The sequence below is a fragment of the Salvelinus fontinalis genome, chromosome 3 (genome assembly GCF_029448725.1).
Source record: "Salvelinus fontinalis isolate EN_2023a chromosome 3, ASM2944872v1, whole genome shotgun sequence".
NCBI lineage: Eukaryota > Metazoa > Chordata > Actinopteri > Salmoniformes > Salmonidae > Salvelinus > Salvelinus fontinalis.
The window spans coordinates 23,289,382-23,311,140 of NC_074667.1; the positions used below are offsets into that span (position 1 = coordinate 23,289,382).

The window sequence follows — 21,759 nt, forward strand, 5'->3', positions numbered from 1 at the left end:
GACCAGGCACGTCCGTGTGAGCATGTTGATTTTGTCGATCCACACCAGACGCAATCTGGACACGCATGTTGAAATATCAAAACCAACTCTAAACCAACTATATTAATTTGGGAACAGGTCTAAAACACATGAAACATTCATGGACATTTAACTAGCTAGCTTGCTGTTGCTAGCTAATTTGTCCTGGGATATAAACATTGGGTTGTTATTTTACCTGAAATGGACAAGGTCCTTTTTTTCTGGATCTTTGAAAAATTTTAACCCATTTTGAGTCACACAAAATCGTGTGTTCTCTATTCCAACAACTAATTCACAGATAAGGGGAAACCTAGTTTGTTTTAAGTAATCTCTCCTACAGTTTAGTTGTCTTCTGACTTTATATGGCGTTTGGCAACCAACTTTAAGGTGCATTACCGGCACCAACTGGACGTTAATCTTTCAATCACCCAAGTGGGTATATATATGTTCCTAAAAACCAATGAGGAGATGGGAGAGGTGGGACTTGCATCACATCAAGCATCAAAAATAGAACCAAGTTCTATTTTAGCGCCAGGCTATGCAGACAGTTGTTGATGCGCACAAGAAGTTTAGATGAAATGATTGACATAATAATGTATTTGTAAATTTATTTTGCAATGCTCACGCAATGCAGCTGGTGTGGTCAGCATGTAGGTTCTAGGAATGACCCACACAAACATACACAGTACCAGTCAAAAGTTGACACCAACTCATTCCAGGGTTTTCTTTATTTTTACTAGTTTCTTCATTGTAGAATAATAGTGAAAACATCAAAACTATGAAATAACACATACGGAATCATGTAGTAACCAAAAACGAATTAAACAAATATATATTTGAGATTCTTCAAAGTAGCCACCCTTTGCCTTGACAGCTATGCACAATCTTGGCATTCTCTCAACCAGCTTCAAGAGGTAGCCACCTGGAATGCATTTCAATTAACGTGTGCCTGCCTAAAAGTTAATTTGTGGAATTTATTTCCTTCTTAATGCGTTTGAGCCAATCAGTTGTGTTGTGACAAGGTAGGGGTGGTATACAGAAGATAGCCCTATTTGGTAAAAGACCAAGTCCATTTTATGGCAAGAACAGCTCAAATAAGCAAAGAGAAATGACAGTCCATCATTTCTTTAAGACATGAAGGTCAGTCAATGCGAAACATTTGAAATACTTTGAAAGTTTCTTCAAGTGCAGTCGCAAAAACCATCAAGCCCTATGATGAAACTGGCTCTCATGAGGACCGCCACAGAAAAGGAAGACCCAGAGTTACCTCTGCTGCAGATGATAAGTTCATTAGAGTTAACTGCAGATTGCAGCCCAAATAAATGCTTCACAGAGTTCAAGTAACAGACATCAACATTAACTGTTCAGAGGAGACTGCAGCAATTCGACCATGAAGGCCTGATTCATGCAAAGAAACCGCTACTAAAGGACACCAATAAGAAGACACTTGCTTGGGCCAAGAAACATGAGCAATGGCCATTAGACCGACGGAAATCTGGTCGACGGAAATTTGGTCTGATGAGTATGTAAATGGATGATCTCTGCATGTGTGGTTCCCGCCGTGAAGCATTGAGGTGTGATGGTGCTTTGCTGGTGACACTGTCAGTGATTTATTTTGAATTCAAGGCACACTTAACCAGCACAGCTACCACAGCATTCTGCAGCGATATGCCATCCCATCTGGTTTGCTCTTACATAAATATATTTTGATTTGTTTAACACTTTTTGGGTTACTACATGATTCCATGTGTTATTTCATAGTGTTGATGTCTTCACTATTATTCTACAATGTAGAACCCTTGAATAAGTAGGTGCCCAAACTTGACTGGTACTCTGTGTGTGCTCTGTGTGTGTGTTCTGTGTGTGTGTATATATATATATAAACTCAGCAAAAAAATAAAACGCCCATTTTTCAGGACCCTGTCTTTCAAAGATAACTTCACAGATCTTTATTGTAAAGAGTTTAAACACTGTTTCCCATGCTTTTTCAATGAACCATAAACAATTAATGAACATGCACCTGTGAAACGGTCGTTAAGACACTAACAGCTTACAGACGGTAGGCAATTAAGGTCACAGTTATGAAAACTTAGGACACTAAAGAGGACTTTCTACTGACTCTGAAAAACACAGAAAGACGCCCAGGGTCCTTGCTCATCTGTGTGAACGTGCCTTAGGCATGCTGCAAGGAGGCATGAGTACTGCAGATGTGGCCAGGGCAAACGGCGCTACAGGGAGACAGTCCTCGCAGTGGCAGACCACATGTAACACCTACACAGGATCGGTACATCCGAACATCACTCCTGCGGGACAGGTACAGGATGGCAACAACTGCCCGAATTACACCAGGAACGCACAATCCCTCCATCAGAGCTCAGACTGTCCGCAATAGGCTGAGAGAGGCTGGACTGAGGGCTTGTAGGCCTGTTGTAAGGCAGGTCCTCACCAGACATCACTGGCAACAACGCCGCCTACGGGAACAAACCCACCGTCGCTGGACCAGACAGGACTGGCAAAAAGTGCTCTTCACTGACGAGTCGCGGTTTCGTCTCACCAGGGGCGATGGTCGGATTTGCGTTTATCGTCAAAGGAATTAGCGTTACACAGAAGCCTGTACTCTGGAGCGGGATCGATTTGGAGGTGGAGGGTCCGTCATGGTCTGGGGCGGTGTGTCAGCATCATCGGACTGAGCCCGTTGTCATTGCAGGCAATCTCAACGCTGTGCTTTACAGGGAAGACATCCTACTCCCTCATGTTTTACCCTTCCTGCAGGCTCATCCTGACATGACCCTCCAGCATGACAATGCCACCAGCCATACTGCTCGTTCTGTGCGTGATTTCCTGCAAGACAGGAATGTCAGTGTTCTGCTAAAGCCAGCTAAGAACCCGGATCTCAATCCCATTGAGCACGTCTGGGACCTGTTGGATCGGAGGGTGAGGGCTAGGGCCATTCCCCCCAGAAATGTCCGGGATCTTGCATGTGCCTTGGTGGAAGAGTGGGGTAACATCTCACAGCAAGAACTGGCAAATCTGGTGCAGTCCATGAGGAGGAGATGCACTGCAGTACTTAATGCAGCTGGTAGCCACACCAGATACTGACGGTTACTTTTGATTTTGACCCCCCTTTGTTCAGGGACACATTATTCCATTTCTGTTAGTCACATGTCTGTAGAACGTTTCTTTTTTTGCAGAGTTTATAACACTTCAGGGAAAGGCTGTTTCCAGAGGGCCCATGGCCAAATTACCAATAAACAGCTGCTGCTTTTACAAAATGTGTAATAATTTAGAGCTGAAAACATTCGATACGGGCACATAATCTGAGTTTTAATGGCAATTGCCATGCTGTTTATGTTGCACCAGGTTGCCCTTGCATAGTGTTTTGCTTACCATAAAATCACTCAAGAATTCTGCTAGACTCACGCTCAATTCAGCTCTGCCGCTTCCTGCTATACCCACAACCCCTCACCTGTCTCTGTCGCGAGGTTTCCTATCGAAGCCCTTGGACTTGTCCTCTTCCAGCTGCCTCTGGAGCTTCTCCTCCACCTCCCGCTCCTTAGCCGCTGTGTCCACGGGCTTGGCCGCTCCGAAGATGGAGGCTCGACCAGAGCTGCGGGCGGCTGCCGGAGCAGCTGGGGGAGCCCCACCGCTGCCGGCCTGCTGCTCCTCGGCCATGCCGCGCGGCTTCAGGACCAACTTGGGCCTCTCGGTTGGACCACCTGGTTGTTGGGGATGGGGAGATACATGGGTTACATTGTCTATATTTAACCTTTATTTGAACCTTGGCTACATCCCCAAGGGAGACCTGTTCATATTGTGATGTAATATAACACTGCTAATTATTTAAAGGGGATCTAGGCAGGGGACCTGAGGGAAGGGTGGTGTCAGTGGGGGTAGCAGGATGGACATGGTTATAGGGTTGAATAACACAGAATAATAAACTGTAATAAAGAAAATATTGAGCGTAATTTGAGGGTAGCTTACCCTCACCTCTCTCCTCACGCCCTTCGTCCTGCCTCTCGTACCGGCCCTCCCGGTCTCCGCCATAGCGATCCCGGGCCCCATAGCGGCTACCACCACCTCCGCCACTCTGATAGTCATCGTCACGGCGGTACCCACTGCCGAAGGCACGTCGCCCGCCGTCATCCCTATCCCTGCGAGAGCCAAAGGCTGCGGTAGAGGGAGTACAAGCGCCAAGACTTAGACAGTGTAATTGATAAAGCGACTAACTGAAATATGAGGGCGACACAGGGAAGCACTTATTCTGTTTAGTTATGGGGTTATATACAGACGGTACAGTCAAAAGTTTGGACACTTACTCATTCTAGGGTTTCTTAATTTGTACTATTTTTTAAGAAAGAAATTCCAGAAATGTACTTTTAACAAGGCACACCTGTTAATTGTAATGCATTCCTGGTGACTAACACATGAAGCTGGTTGAGAGAATGCCAAGATTGTGCATAGCTGTCATCAAGAATCTCAAATATAAAATATTTTTTGGTTACTACATGATTCCATGTCTGTTATTTCATAGTTTTGATGTCTTTACTTTTATTCTACAATGCAGAAAATAAAAAATATAGAAAAACCCTGGAATAGGTGTGTCCCAACTTTTGACTGGTACTGTATATCTCATGAAGGCACACAAATACACACGTGATGGCTGCTTAAAAAGCTGTTCACAGAACCAAAAACAATGGAGCTATGTAAGAAACTGCTTGATTTTAGCACAAGCAACCACAGTCAGATTAATGCAACTGCAGGATCTAAAAACTCTTCCAAAAAAGGACTTGACTAATGCCAAGCACTCACAGTGCAAGTTTGGGGAATGATACTGGCACAATTCACGTGTTGTACCATTTTTCATTATCTTTAGGTCGAAAAACTGGAGCTCATGAATCGCACATTGTGGCGGGGTCAACGACATCTGATTTACCTCAAAAAGACCAAAAGACTAGCACGTCAGAATTCTGACAAACCGTTGCACTTCAAATCAAATGTTAATTGTCACGTGCCACATGTGCCAATTGTCACATTTACAACATGTGTAAACCTTACCGTGAAATGCTTACTTACAAGCCCTTAACCAATAACGCAGTTAAGAAAAATAAGAGTATTTACAAAATAAACAAAAGTAAAAAAAAAAAAAAATGAGTAACAATAAAGAGGCTATATACAGGGCACACCAGTACCGTGCGGGAGTACAGGTTTGTCGAGGTAATTTAGTTCATATGTAAATGTAGGTAGGGGTAAAGTGACTATGCATAGATAATAAACAGCGAGTAGCAGTAGCGTATAAAATGCGAATAGTCCAGGTAGCCATTCGATTAGCTGTTCAGCAGTATTATGGCTTGGGGGTTTAAGAAGCCTTTTGGACCTAGACTTGGTGCTCCGGGAACTGCTTGCCGTGCGGTAGTAGAGAGAACAGTCTACGATTAGGGTGTTGGAGTCCTTGGAAAATTTTAGGGCCTTCCTCTGACACCACCTGGTATAGAGGTCCTGGATGGCAGGAAGCTTGGCCCAGTGATGTACTGGGCTGTACGCACTACCCTCTTTTGCACCTTGTGGAGTTTGGGAAAGTCTTATTTAACCCTTACTTTAACAATTAGGAGTTAGCTGGCTAACTAGTAATTAGTAGCTAATACGATCCATTTTAGGCACAACTTTTCCAGAATATTCATGACAAACAAGCTGTTTGCAGACAGTAACACACACAAACTAATAGACGACAAACGGAGTAAGTAGCAAACTATAAAAACTGACAGTACACACGCCGGAGTGGCGTATCACATTTAACAAACCAAAACAGTGAAATAGCATTATAGAAGGTAAAGTAAAAAACAAAACCGGTCCTTGCATAGATACCGATACATACAGGGTTCATATAGATTGACTTTTAATGAAGTTTCCATGACCAACAATTGGCAGCGTCTATGTACGTATAAAAAAAGTAAGTGCAATGTGGTATCGACACTGGGAGGCTGCTCTCTGATCACATGTACCATTTCCTGTTTCTTGTTGAGCAAGGCACTTAACCCCGCCCCCCAAAGTAAAATACCTGTTAGGCAACTGTATAAAACATGTGGTCAACCCTCAGCCTGGAGACCTGCTGGGTGCGCAGGCTTTTGATAAAGCCCTGTTCAAACACAGAGACAGTTTATCAAGGTCCAATTGAGCAGCTCATTTCTAAAAAAAAATATTTTGTTAGAGGGGGACTGGAATAAAAGCCTGTACAGGTGACACACATTAGCTTTCCTGGAGGATGGTTGACCAACCTTGATGTAAAATATTACAACCAAACACGTTTGATGCCAATTTAAATCATTCGCTCAATCAATATAGCAAAAGGTCAAATGGCAGTTTACAAATATTTTTATTCAGCTGAAGCAAGCCAATAAAATTTGTCATATATATCTTTGCTACCTTAAATGTTTACACTTTGCAGGCTGACTAGCATCTATTGTTGCAATGTCCCATACATTGGATGCCCAAATCAAATGGAAGTATCAAGAAAAAAAGTTTAGGCATATAATACAAGACAAGACTAGATGTAATCTTTTTTCCTAATGTTCACGAATCACTAATTATTATTTTGATTCACATGATTCGATTCACAGCGATTGAATCGAATCCCAACTAATACAATGGCAAAGTGAATTGTCTCGTCAAGAAGAACCATTTAAATGAATCAGATGAATCGTTCATAAAAGTTATCAACTTTGTATGGCCTTATTCGTTAGTGTCAGTGGAACGTTTTTGGGGACATGACGAAAACATTAATACATGCAAATGATATCTAAACAGGGTACAAAATCGGTTTTGAATTGGCTACCTAGTTAATCTGTTCTCTATTTAAGTGATAATGCCCGAGAAGCCGGTGTCTGGAGAATATATTGGTACGGCTGTTCGGGCCCACGACTTCATCTCGGGCCGGTGTTGTGCCGAAAATCTCCCCCCTGACAGAATTACTTTAAGCACCTTATGTGAACCTTGTCATGAAGTAGAATGGCAGGAGGCAGCGGGAGAAAGCCAGCATGCATAAAAACTGAAGTCATATTCACATCAAATGGAGAGGGGGAAAAAATGTAATAATAATTGCCTTTTGAAATAATTAAGTCTGATTTAAAAAATGTGAAAGGCTTCGGCCAAATGGGCCAGGTTACCCGACATTGAGAGAAATAAATTAAATCTGACTAGACATTTTGCACTTTACTGCGTGGTGCCAGTCAAGTTGAAATAGGCTATACATCGTATGTCGCATCATGATGTTGTCACCATCGACAATGGCTGTCAATTATCTTCGATATATCATAATAATCGCCCAACCCTACTTGATATTCATTATCATACAGGAGGCATTAGGGACCTGGATAACAAAGTAAATACAGCAGACAAGATCAGTGGTTCCCAAACTTTTTATAATCCCGTACCCCTTCAAACATTCAACCTCCAGCTGCGTACCACCCTCTAGCACCAGGGTCAGCGCACACTCAAATGTTGTTCTTTGCCATCATCGTAAGCCTGCCACACACACGCGCTATACGATACATGTATTAAACATAAGAATGAGTATGAGTTCGTGTCACAACCCAGCTCGTGGGAAGTGACAGAGCTCTTATAGGACCAAGGACAATAATATAATAATCAAAAATGTTGCTCATTATTTAGCCATTTTACATATAAAACCTTATTTGTTCATCAAATTGTGAATAACTCACCACAGGTAAATGAGAAGGGTGTGCTTGAAAGGATGCACATAACTCTGCAATGTTGGGTTGTATTGGAGAGTCAGTCGTAAATAATTTCCCACACACAGTCTGTGCCTATATTTCGTTTTCATGCTAGTGAGGGCCGAGAATCCACTCTCACATAGGTACGTGGTTGCAAAGGGAATCAGTGTCTTAACAGCGCGATTTGCCAAGGAAAGAAACTGATCGCAGCCCTATTCAGAAATATTTGGCTTCTGATTAAATTACATTTTCACTAAACCGCTTGTTGCAATTTCGATGAGGTACTCTTGTTCAGATATCAGTAAGTGGACTGGAGGCAGGGCATGAAAGGGATAATGAATCCAGTTGTTTGTGTAGTCCATTTTGGGAAAGTACCTGCGTAATTGCGCAACGATGGAAAGACCTGTGTGTTGTCCTTGTTAATGCAGAAAGAACAGAGCTCCAACTTCTTAAATCATAGCCTCGCTTTTGTCCCGCACATTGAATATAGTTGCGGAGAGTCCCTGTAATCCTACATTCAGACGATTCAGGTGAGAAAAAACATCACCCGGATAGGCCAGTCGAGTGAGAAACTAGTCAGTCATCCTGCAAGCGGTTAGACAAGTAAAAATGACAGCCAGTAAAGAAAACTTTAAGCTCATCTCTCAATTTTAAAAAAGTGTCAATACTTTGCCCCTTGATAACCAGCGCACTTCTGTATGTTGTAAAAGCATTACATGGTCGCTGCCTATATCATTGCATAATGCAGAAAATCCACGAGAGTTCAGGGGCCTTGCTTTAACAAAGTTAACCATTTTCATTGTAGTGTCCAAAACATCTTCCAAGCTGTCAGGTATTCCCTTGGCAGCAAAAGCCTCTCAGTGGATGCTGCAGTGTACCCAACTGGTGTCGGGACCAACTGCTTGCACGCGCTTTACCATTCCACTATGTCTCCCTGTCATGGCTTTTGCACCATCAGTACAGATACCAACACATCTTGACCACCAAAGTCCATTTGATGTCACAAAGCTGTCCAGTACTTTAAAAAAATCGTCTCCTGTTGTCCTGGTTTCCAGAAGAGGATGTCTTCCTTAATTGACCCCCCCATAAACGTAACGGACATATACCAGGCGCGCCACGTCTGTTGACTCATCCAGCTGTAACGCATATAATTTACTGTCATGTATGCGAAGCAGTAATTGTTTCAAAACAATTACTGTTGTTTGATGAAGACATGGTCTGTATAGTTTTTTTTTTGCCTTCCCCCTTCATGGATGAATAAAGTTCTCCACAATAGTATGGGGCTTGCCTGTTCTAGCCACTCGGTAGCTCACCATATAAGACGCTTCTAGCCCCTTCTTATTAAATGGTATCTGTTGCTTTTATACATGTCTTACTACTGTAAAGTAATATTAACTCTCGCTCAAACTTCCGTGGCTTATTTTTCAAATTGGGATGTTTCGTTTCTAAATGTCTGCACAAGACTGAAAGTTTCCCGATAGAGTAACGGTTAATGTGATTGGATGTTAATTATTTGAACAGGCTACCTGTATTTGACATTGTGTTGTTATTTTGCTCAACACTAGATGGTTTAATTGTATTTTTGGCAGTGAAACGAGGCTACTCAGGTGAGAGAAAAAAAACTAACCAAATGTTGGAAAATATAAATGTGAAGACATTTTATTTTTTGAAAGGCGAATCACATTTTTATATGGCATACCGCCGACGGCATTGCACGTACCCCCAGTTTGGGAATACCTGGTCTAGTTTGATACATTAAGTTGAGCAATGGTTTCACCTCCGTTCTCACCTCCCCGGTCGTCATAGCGGTCTCTGCCGCCAAAACCGCGGTCCCGGTCACCGCCGAAGCCGCGGTCGTTGTCCCTTCGCAGCCCGTCACGGTCTCCGTAGCGGCCGCGTGACCCTGAGAGGGAACGAAAGCGTTAATGAGACTATGAAAGGGATGCAAATCAAGTAACACAAATGCAAATCAAGTCTCTTGAGATCCAAGAATTATTAAGAAAAAATGCCAAAAGGATGCAATTCTTTTCACACAGTGCAAGATAAGAACTGGAACTATGTGGATGGCATAAAACATACCCATGCGTGCTTGACATTTTAGATAAATAGGCGCTTTGAGACAATGGTGACTCACCACCTGGATTTGGTCTTATGTAGCAAAATTTGAAATCGTTTTTCTTTTTTACATTGGGAAAAAGTAGAGACTAAAAGCTACAAAATGGTATATCATACAGTGCATTGTAGACAATGGGAAAGTCATTCTGCTTTGAAAGTTGATAAACTTGTAAACTCACTTTTGAGAAAATTGCCTTTGAATGTTTTGGTATCTACAACCATTTAGCATCGTTCACACCCTCTTAAGCCCCACCCATCTTGTTTCGCTCTCGGAGCGTTCATAACGTACACTTGACGCTCTGGCCGATGATTTGTTTACCTCTGGATAACATGAAACAGCCTAACCAGCTCTGCTGGCAACAATTTCATTACGCTTTTTTGCTAACACCGGCCATATTCAACGTGTGTTGTACACTTTAGCTTAAGACATGAACCGAGCTAGGTAAACAACGTGTAAGATTACACACGTCACGTTAGCTAACGAGCCAGACAGCTAACGTTAACTTGTTAAAACAACAATGAACATAGTTGCAAATAAATAATGCCACGTTTGCCCTTAGTTTGAAGATGTAATCCGGAGACAGGTGTTTTCCCCATCTCTTTAGCTATTATACTCTAATTCCACTGATTTCAAAACTTAACCCTCCAGAAAGCGTGCTTACACGCTTGCAAAAGCTAAGCTGTGAGGCTTTGCCCTCACAATTTTAGCAGGCTGCTTTAAAATAAGCTTGCTGAGTGCATTCATATAGTCTATAGATATGTGGCTCTTTTAGCTTAGAGGGAAACTCTCTTACCAAAGGCGGATTCCTCTCTCTTTGGGGGTCCATCGTCGGCGTCTGCAGCAGGCCGGGCCCTCCAGTCATCACTGTCTGTCTTGTCGGGGCCTGCCATGTCTCCCATGCGTCCCATCCGGTCTCGTCCACCCATCTGACCATTGTCTCTCCCCTCTGGCCATTCAAGGTTAGGGATCAAATGATAAAAGCCCACACAGTAAATGCTCCCCCCAAGTGCTTTATTCGTACACCACAACAGATGAAGTTTGGGCTACAATGGCCTTCAGCAGTGTTTTTTGGCCGGGCACTGGTAGGGAAATGTGTAATGTGCATCAATTGACCTCCTGACACATACGGTTTGCAAGACACAGATTAAGCCAAGTCCTGGACTGAAAAGCATTTTCAACTGAGAATCTCCTTTGAAAATACTAAATCGGTGCATCATTAATTCAGAAGGAAGGTCATGAGTTGTGTGTAACTTACCTTTGTCATTGGACTGATCTGCAATATCCACCCGGATCCTGCGGTTTCCCAGGTTCTATTATGTCAGAGGCAGGAAACAAGCTCAGAGACAGTGGCCTAAATGACCAACTAATCTCCTTTCCATAATAGCATGTTCCAGCATGATAAATTGAAAACAATTTACCTGTCACTATCAGTTAAATTCCATATATTTGTCTTGAGCACTCAAAGTAATTTCACTAATGATTAATGGAAAGCTCTATCTACTTTACTAAATCTATAGCACATTGTTTATTTTTAACTACAGTTGAAGTTGGAAGTTTACATACACCTTAGCCAAATACATTTAAACTCAGTTTCACAATTACTGACATTTAATCCTAGTAAAAATTATGTCTTAGGATCACCACTTTATTTTAAGAATGTGAAATGTCAGAATAATAGTAGAGAGAATTATTTATTTCAACTTTTATTTATTTATTCACACTCCCAGTGGGTCAGAAGTTTACATGCACTCAATTAGTATTTGGTAGCATTGCCTTTAAATTGTTTAACTTGGGTCAAACGTTTCGGGTAGCCTTCCACAAGCTTCCCACAATAAGTTGGGTGAATTTTGGCCCATTCCTCCTGACAGAGCTGGTGTAACTGAGTCAGGTTTGTAGGCCTCCTTGCTCACACACGCTTTTTCAGTTCTGCCCACAACTTTTCTATGGGATAGAGGTCAGGGCCTTGTGATGGCCACTCCAATACCTTGACTTTGTTGTCCTTAAGACATTTTGCCACAACTTTGGAAGTATGCTTGGGGTCATTGTCCATTTGGAAGACCCATTTGCAACCAAGCTTTAACTTCCTGACTGAAGTCTTGAGATGTTGCTTCAATATATCCACATAATTTTCCTGCCTCATGATGCCATCTATTTTGTGAAGTGCACCAGTCCCTCGTGCAAACCCCCACAACAAGATGCTGCACCCCTGTGCTTCACGGCTGGGATGGTGTTCGGCTTGCAAGCCTCCCCTTTTCCTCCAAACATAACGATGGTCATTACGGCCAAACAGTTCTATTTTTGTTTCATCAGACCAGAGGACAAAAAGTACGATCTTTGTCCCCATGTACGGTTGCAAACCGTAGTCTGGCTTGTTTTAAATTGGGGTTTTGGAGCAGTGGCTTCTTTCTTGCTGAGCGGCCTTTCATGCTATGTCGATATAGGACTTGTTTTACTGTGGATATAGATACTTTTGTACCCGTTTCCTCCAGCATCTTCACACGGTCCTTTCCTGTTGTTCTGGGATTGATTTGCACTTTTCGAACAGTCAACTTAGTGTATGCAAACTTCTGACCCACTGGAATTGTGATACAGTGAATTATAAGTAGAGGGCGACCGATTAATCGGAATGGACGATTAATTAGGGCCGATTTCAAGTTTTCATAACAATCGGAAAATTTGGACACCGATTTGGCCGATTATTATTATTATTATTATTTTTTACACACACCTTTATTTAACTAGGCAAGTCAGTTAAAAACACATTCTTATTTTCAATGACGGCCTAGGAACGGTGGGTTAACTGCCTTGTTCAGAGGCAGAATGACAGATTTTTATTTTGTCAGCTCGGGGATTCGTTTTTGCAACCTTTCGGTTACTAGTCCAACGCTCTAACCACTTGCCTTACATTGCACTCCACGAGGAGCCTGCGTGGCAGGCTGACTACCTGTTACGTGAGGGCAGCAAGAAGCCAATATAAGTTGCTAGCTAGCATTAAACTTATAAAAAACAATCAATCTTCACATAATCACTAGTCAACTACACATGATTGTTGATATTTACTAGTTTATCTAGCGTGTCCTGCGCTGCATATAATCGATGCGGTGCCTGTTAATTTCTCATCGAATCACAGCCTACTTCGCCAAACGGGTGATGATTTAGCACTGTCATTGCACCAAACATAACCATATACATCAATGCCTTTCTTTAAAATCAATATACACTGCTCAAAAAAACAAAGGGAACACTTAAACAACACAATGTAACTCCAAGTCAATCACACTTCTGTGAAATCAAACTGTCCACTTAGGAAGCAACACTGATTGACAATAAATTTCACATGCTGTTGTGCAAATGGAATAGACAACAGGTGGAAATTACAGGCAATTAGCAAGACACCCCCAATAAAGGAGTGGTTCTGCAGGTGGTGACCACAGACCACTTCTCAGTTCCTATGCTTCCTGGCTGATGTTATGGTCACTTTTGAATGCTGGCGGTGCTTTCACTCTAGTGGTAGCATGAGACGGAGTCTACAACCCACACAAGTGGCTCAGGTAGTGCAGCTCATCCAGGATGGCACATCAATGCGAGCTGTGGCAAGAAGGTTTGCTGTGTCTGTCAGCGTAGTGTCCAGAGCATGGAGGCGCTACCAGGAGACAGACAAGTACATCAGGAGACGTGGAGGAGGCTGTAAGAGGGCAACAACCCAGCAGCAGGACCGCTACCTCCGCCTTTGTGCAAGGAGGAGCACTACCAGAGCCCTGCAAAATGACCTCCAGCAGGCCACAAATGTGCATGTGTCTGCTCAAACGGTCAGAAACAGACTCCATGAGGGTGGTATGAGGGCCCGACGTCCACAGGTGGGGGTTGTGCTTACAGCCCAACACCGTGCAGGACGTTTGGCATTTGCCAGAGATCACCAAGATTAGAAAATTCGCCACTGGCGCCCTGTGCTCTTCACAGATGAAAGCAGGTTCACACTGAGCACATGTGACAGACGTGACAGAGTCTGGAGACGCCGTGGAGAACGTTCTGCTGCCTGCAACATCCTCCAGCATGACCGGTTTGACGGTGGGTCAGTCATGGTGTGGGGTGGCATTTCTTTGAGGGGGCCGCACAGCCTTCCATGTGCTCGCCAGAGGTAGCCTGACTGCCCTTAGGTACCGAGATGAGATTCTCAGACCCCTTGTGAGACCATATGCTGGTGCGGTTGGCCCTGGGTTCATCCTAATGCAAGACAATGCTAGTCCTCATGTGGCTGGAGTGTGTCAGCAGTTCCTGCAAGAGGAAGGCATTGATGCTATGGACTGGCCCGCCCGTTCCCCAGACCTGAATCCAATTGAGCACATCATGTCTCGCTCCATCCACCAACGCCACGTTGCACCACAGACTGTCCAGGAGTTGGCGGATGCTTTAGTCCAGGTCTGGGAGGAGATCCCTCAGGAGACCATCCGTCACCTCATCAGGAGCATGCCCAGGCGTTGTAGGGAGGTCATACAGGCACGTGGAGGCCACACACACTACTGAGGACATTACATCAAAGTTTGATCAGCCTGTAGTGTGGTTTTCCACTTTAATTTTGAGTGTGACTCCAAATCCAGACCTCCATGGGTTGATACATTTGATTTCCATTGATAATTTTTGTGTGATTTTGTTGTCAGCACATTCAACTGTGTAAAGAAAAAAGTATTTAATGAGAATATTTCATTCATTCAGATCTAGGATGTGTTATTTTAGTGTTCCCTTAATTTTTTTGAGCAGTGTACAAGTATATTTGTAAACCTGCAGATTTAGTTAATATTGCCTACTAACATGAATTTCTTATAATTAGGGGAATTGTGTCACTTCTCTTGCGTTCCGTGCAAGCAGTCAGGGTATAGGCAGCAGTTTGGGCTGCCTGGCTCGTTGCGAACTGTGTGAAGTCCATTTATTCCTAACAAAGACCGTAGTTAATTTGCCAGGATTGTACGTAATTATGACATAACATTGAAGGTTTTACAATGTAACAGCAATATTTAGACTTAGGGATGCCACTCGTTAGATAAAATACGGAACGGTTCCGTATTTCACTGAAAGAATAAATGTTTTGTTTTCGAAATGATAGTTTCCGGATTCGACCATATTAATGACCTAAGGCTCGTATTTCTGTGTGTTATTATGTTATAATTAAGTCTATGATTTGATATTTGATAGAGCAGTCTGACTGAGCGATTGTAGGCAGCAGCAGGCTCGTAAGCATTCATTCAAACAGCACTTTCGTGCATTTGCCAGCAGCTCTTCGCAATGCTTCAAGCATTGAGCTGTTTATGACTTCAAGCCTATCAACTCCCAAGATTAGGCTGGTGTAACCGATGTGAAATGGCTAGCTAGTTAGCGGGGTTCGCGCTAATAGCGTTTCAAATCGGTGACGTCACTCGCTCTGAGACTTGGAGTAGTTGTTCCCCTTGCTCTGCAAGGGCCGCGGCTTTTGTGGAGCGATGGTTAACGATGCTTCGAGGGTGGCTGTCGATGTTTTCCTGGTTCGAGCCCAGGTAGGAGCGAGGAGAGGGACGTAAGCTATACTGTTACACTGGCAATACTAAAGTGCCTATAAGAACATCCATAGTCAAAGGTATATGAAATACAAATGGTATAGAGAGAAATAGTCCTATAATAACTACAACTTCTTACCTGGGAATATTGAAGACTCATGTTAAAAGGAACCACCAACTTTCATATGTTCTCATGTTCTGAGCAAGGAACTTAAACGTTAGATTTTTTACATGGCACATATTGCACTTTTACTTTCTTCTCCAACACTTTGTTTTTGCATTATTTAAACCAAATTGAACATGTTTCATTATTTATTTCAGGCTAAATTGATATTGATGTATTATATTAATTTAAATAAGTGTTCATTCAGTATTGTTGTAATTGTCATTATTACAAATAAATAAATAAAATCGGCCGATTAATCGATATCGGCTTTTTTTTGGTCCTCCAATAATCGATATCGGCGTTGAAAAATCACAATCGGTCGACCTCTAATTATAAGTGAAATAATCTGTCTGTAAACAATTGTTGGAAAAATTACTTGTGTCATGCACAAAGTAGATGTCCTAACCGACTTGCCAAAACTATAGTTTGTTAACAAGAAATTTGTGGAGTGGTTGAAAAACAAGTTAATGACTCCAACCTAAGTGTATGTAAACTTCCGACTCCAACCTAAGTATGTAAACTTCCGACTTCAACTGTATGTCCCTTGAAGTAAACTATAGACAGGTTAGGTTGTTAAGCAACAAAACCGGAGCATGCGCAACTATGGGGCAAAACAGGCTTAGATTGTTGACAACATGTAAACCATATTTTGTCTCTTACTGAAGAAAAAATAATTGCACAATGAGCACTTTAGTCTCAAATACATCATTACAGTTGTTGGTTAGCATTGACATGAAATCTGCCATAACAAGACAAGGTATCAAGAACAAGATTAAACGAGTCACTTACGATTCCCCACATGGCAGGTTGTCATTGTTGGTAGCTATGTGGCTATCCAGAATCACAACTCAGACTTCTGCCCTATTGAAGCGTGCGCATAATTTGTGACATTGTCAGCTAACCCAAACTATTACCAATACTGAATGGATGTTGTGATTGATATGATCAAATGTTTATGTGATGAATCCTAATTAGAGACAGACACGTGGTTCATCATGCTCATCATTGATCTCATTGTTCCTAAATCATGGACCTCGAATTTAGACCCTCAATCCTTTCTCTCCTCAGTGTGTCGTTCCTTACCTCCTCGTTGAGAGTCAGCGCCCTCAAGAGGGAGTCCACGTCGTCAAACTCTGCGTAGCCAAAGCCCTTCTGCCTCTCTGGGTTACTGGGCTCCCGTGGCAAGCGCACCGCACTGATCTGAGAACAGAGGGGAGACGTGGACCAGTGAGAAGGTGAGAGAGGGCTGATGCAGAACTGCACTGGTCTGAGGTCAGAAATAAGACAGACGAGTGAATGCGAGAGGAACTCCACGACATAGTCTCAGAAGAGGGGAAATACTGCAGTGACATAAAAATTAATGGATATATCGTTGGTATGGTACCAGTAGAGTCAATATTACCGTTGAGGTAATATGTACGTGTAGAGTTATTAAAGTGACTATGCACAGATGATAACAGAGAAGCAGCAGTGTAGAAAGGGGGGGGGGGGGGGGGGGTAGTAGTCAGGGTAGACATTTGATTAGATGTCCAGGAGTCTTATGGTTTGGGGGTAGAAGCTGTTTAGAAGCCTCTTGGACCTAGACTTGGTGCTTCAGTACCTGCTTGCCGTGCGGTAGCAGAGAGAACAGTCTATGACTAGGGTGGCTGGAGTCTGACAATTTTTTGGGCCTTCCTCTGACACCGCCCGGTATAGAGGTCCAGGATGGCAGGAAGCCATCACTGACCCCAGCGATGTACTGGGCCGTACGCACTACCCTCTGTAGTGCCTTACGGTCAGAAGCCGAGCAGTTGCCATAACAGGAAGTGATGCAACCTATCAGGATGCTCTCGATGGCGAGGCTGTAAAACTTTTTGAAGATCTGAGTACCGTGTCAAATCTTTTCAGTCTCAGATCCTAAAAAAATGCTACAGCTGTACCATCGAGAGCATCCTGAATGGTTGCATCACTGCCTGGTATGGCAACTGCTTGGCCTCTGACCGCAAGGCACTACAGAGGGTAGTGCGTACAGACCAGACTCCAATGTTTTGGACAAAAGCTGCACCTTGCAATAAAATCAGTAAGCTACGTGTTAAGGCACTTTGACTTATAATTTCAATTATAATACCGATTAAGCCTACTTACAACATAATTACAGATTCATAAGCTTCCTATTCAATCTGCAGCCTATGGCTGCCTGAATAAATAAGTAACTTAGTTTATTTAAGAACTCATAAGCGTAATGTTAAGTGCTAAGCTTATATCACACTACAATTTATGTTTGTTAATATGTACAGTAGGTGTAATAATCCAATCTATTATCATATCTAACCTATAACAATGTTGGGAAAATATTTATTTCAATTGGTTCTATATTCAGTTAGCACAGCATGTATTCATTCATATGTTCTCATTTTAGAAGGGATGTTCTCTACCGTGACAGTTGCTTAAACAAAGTTTTTGAAAATCGCAATTCATTATCGCAAGTACAATATCGGGCCCAATAAAATCACAATTAGATAGTTTGTCCAAATCGTGCAGCTCTAGGTAGGACCAACACTTTTGTGCCACTTTGTGCATACTGAGCACGTCACATATTTTTGTCCCCATTTGATAACACAGCTGAGTACATACCGCTAGGCCCCGGAAGAAGTCCTTGATAGATTCCTCTGAGACGTCGTAAGGCAGGTTGCCCAGGAAGGCAGTGTAGGGGGGGCTACGGGGGAGGCGTGAGCGGTCCACATCGGGCTCACGGGACGACCGTGGAGCTGTGGGCAGGATGTTACGGTCTATTGCGGGGGCCCGGTAACTGTCCTCCCCTGTGTGCCAGGAGGTGGACACTGAGGGAGAGAAAGAGGGATTTGTTTTTCCAGAGACAAATGGATTTCAATGGATAGGTGAGACATTACAGAAAAACTGTGTGAAACAACAAGACATGACTCCCAATGGAACATTACAGAGAAGCATGTTAGCTCTTTACAAGACATTTCACAGATCTGAGACATCCTGTACATTGCATACTGAAACCCTGGAAAGTTTGTTCCTTTGCATGTGCCCTCATATGAATCTTCATCAAGAATCAAGTTGTCCCTCACCATCTCCTTCCATGTCATCGGTCTCATCAGCCCAGCTGGTGGACTTGGCGTAGCTGGGTTGCGGTGGTGGAGCGTTGCCCCCACTCCCACTGTCCTCTGCGAGGAAGTCAGTGAGGGTCAGAGTCTTCCCCTTCTTATTCCCCTTTTTCTTAGCTGGAAAGGGATAGAGTTGAGACATAAGTGGACTGCATTGAAGTGAAATGATCACAGGGGAACTGTCCAAAAACAACCCCTAATCCCTGCCTGCCTTCTGCGTTTTCTAGTCTGAGGGGTCTGGATTAGTGTGGTTGCCAGTCTGTTTCTGTTGTTTTGAGAACTCCTTGCTGAACCGTCATGCCAAACATTGGCAAAAGCGCAAACAGATCTGGGATCAGGCCAGGTCTGGATGGGTGTAACCAATATGGCTCCAACTGGTGTATTGCTTAAACCTATCCAGAGTATCTCCAGGTCTTTGAAAACCGAAGGGTTAAGGGGACAGGTTTAGGGGTTGTATTGGGACCAGGCATGGGAGTAATTATAATCAAATTTAAGTCAGGGCTCCCGAGTAGCGCAGCGGTCTAAGGCACTGCATCGCAATGCAAGAGGTGTCACTAGGGTCGTTGGTTCAAATCCAGGCTTTATCACATCCGGACGTGATTGGGAGTCCCATAGGGCGGCGCACAATTGGCCCAGCGTCTTCTAGGTTTGGTTGGGGTAGGCCGTCATTGTAAATAAGAATTTGTTCTTAATTGACTTGCCTAGTTAAAAAGGTTGAAAAATAATAAATTATAATAATATTTGTGGGATATGGCTTCAAGTCATTACATCAGCCAGTGTGCTCAATTTAAGACACACAGCATGTGGATGGAGAGCTCTTACATAAGATAGTGTACATTTTGAAGACACTGACTGATGTAATGACTTGAAGCCATAGCTCACTACACGCTGTCCATTAAAAACTTGATTTGTGGGTCCCGAGTGGCGCAGTGGCTAAGGCGCTAGCTGTGACACTAGAGATTATGGGTTTGAGTCCTGGCTCTATCGCAGCCGGCCGCGACGGGGAGGCGCACAATTGGCCCAGCGTTGTCTGAGTCAGGGGAGGGTTTGACTCCTTGTCCCCGCACACTAGCGACTCCTGTTGCAGGCCGGGTGCAGTGCACGCTAACACGGCGGCCAGGTGTACGGTGTTTCCTACGACACATTGCTGCGGCTGGCTTGCGGGTTAAGTGGGCATTGTGTCAAGAAGCATTGCGGCTTGGTTGCGTTGTGTTTCGGAGGACGCACGGCTCTCCACCTTCGCCTCTCCCGAGTCCGTACGGGAGTTGCAGCGGTGAGACAAGAATGTAACTACCAATTGGATACCACAAAATTGGGGAGAAAAGTGGTATAAAAAAAATATATATATAAAAACTTGATTAACTACTAGCAGCCCATCCCCTTGGTTCACAAACCACAAAGAAACAGTATCCATATGGAGCTAATGGAAATGCTGGATAAACTATAGCGCATCGTTTTCACATACTGCCATTGACATTCTCTGAAAAAAGGAAAATAAGCCAATTGGTTTAGAAAAGGGCTCAAACCGCCCTTCGTGCCGACAGCGGCGCACAAACAATTGCTCAATTTGAACCTCTGTTGTGGATCGCTCTGGTCCAGCAGCATTTCAGATAAGGGAGGAACATTGCGCTGACCATGATAAGGAAACAGCGTGTGTGTCTAATGGGCCTTGATAGTGTGTGTGTGTGTGGGGCAAGATGAGCCTCGGCACAACTCACCCATTCTAAAACAAGGAGTGGTCTCTCGCTGAATATTAACCGCCACTAAGTTGCAAAGTTCCAAAACAAACTGGGCATCACAGACAAGCGCTTTTACAACTCAAATTACAAGTAGGTGTTTGTTTGCAGAAACTGAGTTTGATTGTTTCTTCAAGACTTTTTCCACATGTTACTGTGTTACAGCCTGAATTTAAAATGGATTAAATTGAGATTGTGTCACTCGCCTAGTACACACAACATCCCATAATGTCAAAGTGGAATTGTTTTTTGAAATTATTCACAAAGAGTCTGAGTCAATAAATATTCAACCCCTTTGCTATGATATGACAAGTCTAAATAAGTACAGGAGTAAACCATTGCTTAATTAGTCACATAATAAGTTACAATAATCATGTTTAACATTATATATATTTTTTTAATGACTACCTTGTTTCTGTAACCCACACATACAGGTAATTGTAAGGTCCCTCAGTCGAGCAGAGAATTTCAAACACAGATTCAACCACAAAGACCAGGGAGGTTTTCCAATGCATATCCATTCCAATGAATATCCATTTGAGCATGATGAAGTTATTAATTACACTTTGGATAGTGTACCAATACACCCAGTCACTACAAAGACACAGGCGTCCATCTGAAGGATTTCACCATGAGGCCAAGGGTGACTTTAAAAACAGCTACTGAGTATAATTGCAGTGATACGAGAAGACTGAGGATGGATCAACAACATTGTAGTTCCTCCACAATACTAACCTAATTCACAGAGTGAAAATGAAGTCTGTAAAGTAAAAAAAAAATATTCCAAAACATGTATCATGTTTGCAACAAGAGAAGTAATACTGCAAAAAATGTGACAAAGCAAACTTTTTGTCCTGGAATGCAGTACCTTTACTATGTCCCACTCTCCATAGTTTCTTTTCTTTTCACACCCTTTTTCTCCCCAATTTCGTGGTATCCAATTGTTAGTAATTACTATCTTGTCTCATCGCTACAACTACGGGCTCGGGAGAGACGAAGGTCGAAAGCCATGCGTCCTCCGAAACACAACCCAACCAAGTCTCTGGTGGCACAGCTAGCGCTGCGATGCAGTGCCCTAGACCACTGCGCCACCCGGGAGGCCCCACTCTCCATATTTTCAAGCATAGTAGTGGCTGCAGCATGTTATGGGTAAGCTTGTAATCGTTAAGGACTGGGGAGTTTTTCAGGATGAAAAAATAAACGGAATGAAGGTAAGCACAGGCAAAATCCTTGACAAACCCCTGGTTCAGTCTGCTTTACCCCAGACACTGGGAGATTAATTCACCTTTCAGCAGGACAATAACCGAAAACACAATGCCAAATATACACTGGAGTGTACACTGGAGTTGCTTGCCAAG

At 43.2% G+C, this 21,759-nt stretch overlaps 1 protein-coding gene across 5 annotated transcripts in view; it reads right to left on the reverse strand.

Annotated features, from left to right (window-relative positions):
• Window positions 1-21,759, reverse strand: part of LOC129841300 (eukaryotic translation initiation factor 4B-like) — a 45,258-nt gene that overhangs the window by 15,806 nt on the left and 7,693 nt on the right. For 3 of the 5 annotated variants that reach the window (XM_055909539.1, XM_055909531.1, XM_055909507.1), the window contains exons 2-9: window positions 18,630-18,782; window positions 18,169-18,374; window positions 16,639-16,755; window positions 11,117-11,171; window positions 10,655-10,807; window positions 9,523-9,648; window positions 4,000-4,185; window positions 3,485-3,734 (exon numbers count right to left, since the gene is read on the reverse strand). In XM_055909539.1, coding sequence (XP_055765514.1) covers window positions 3,485-3,734; window positions 4,000-4,185; window positions 9,523-9,648; window positions 10,655-10,807; window positions 11,117-11,171; window positions 16,639-16,755; window positions 18,169-18,374; window positions 18,630-18,782 — 1,246 coding nt within the window. The remainder of the gene's footprint in view (window positions 1-3,484; window positions 3,735-3,999; window positions 4,186-9,522; window positions 9,649-10,654; window positions 10,808-11,116; window positions 11,172-16,638; window positions 16,756-18,168; window positions 18,375-18,629; window positions 18,783-21,759) is intronic. The other 2 variants (XM_055909523.1, XM_055909515.1) reach the window with 2 other exon arrangements.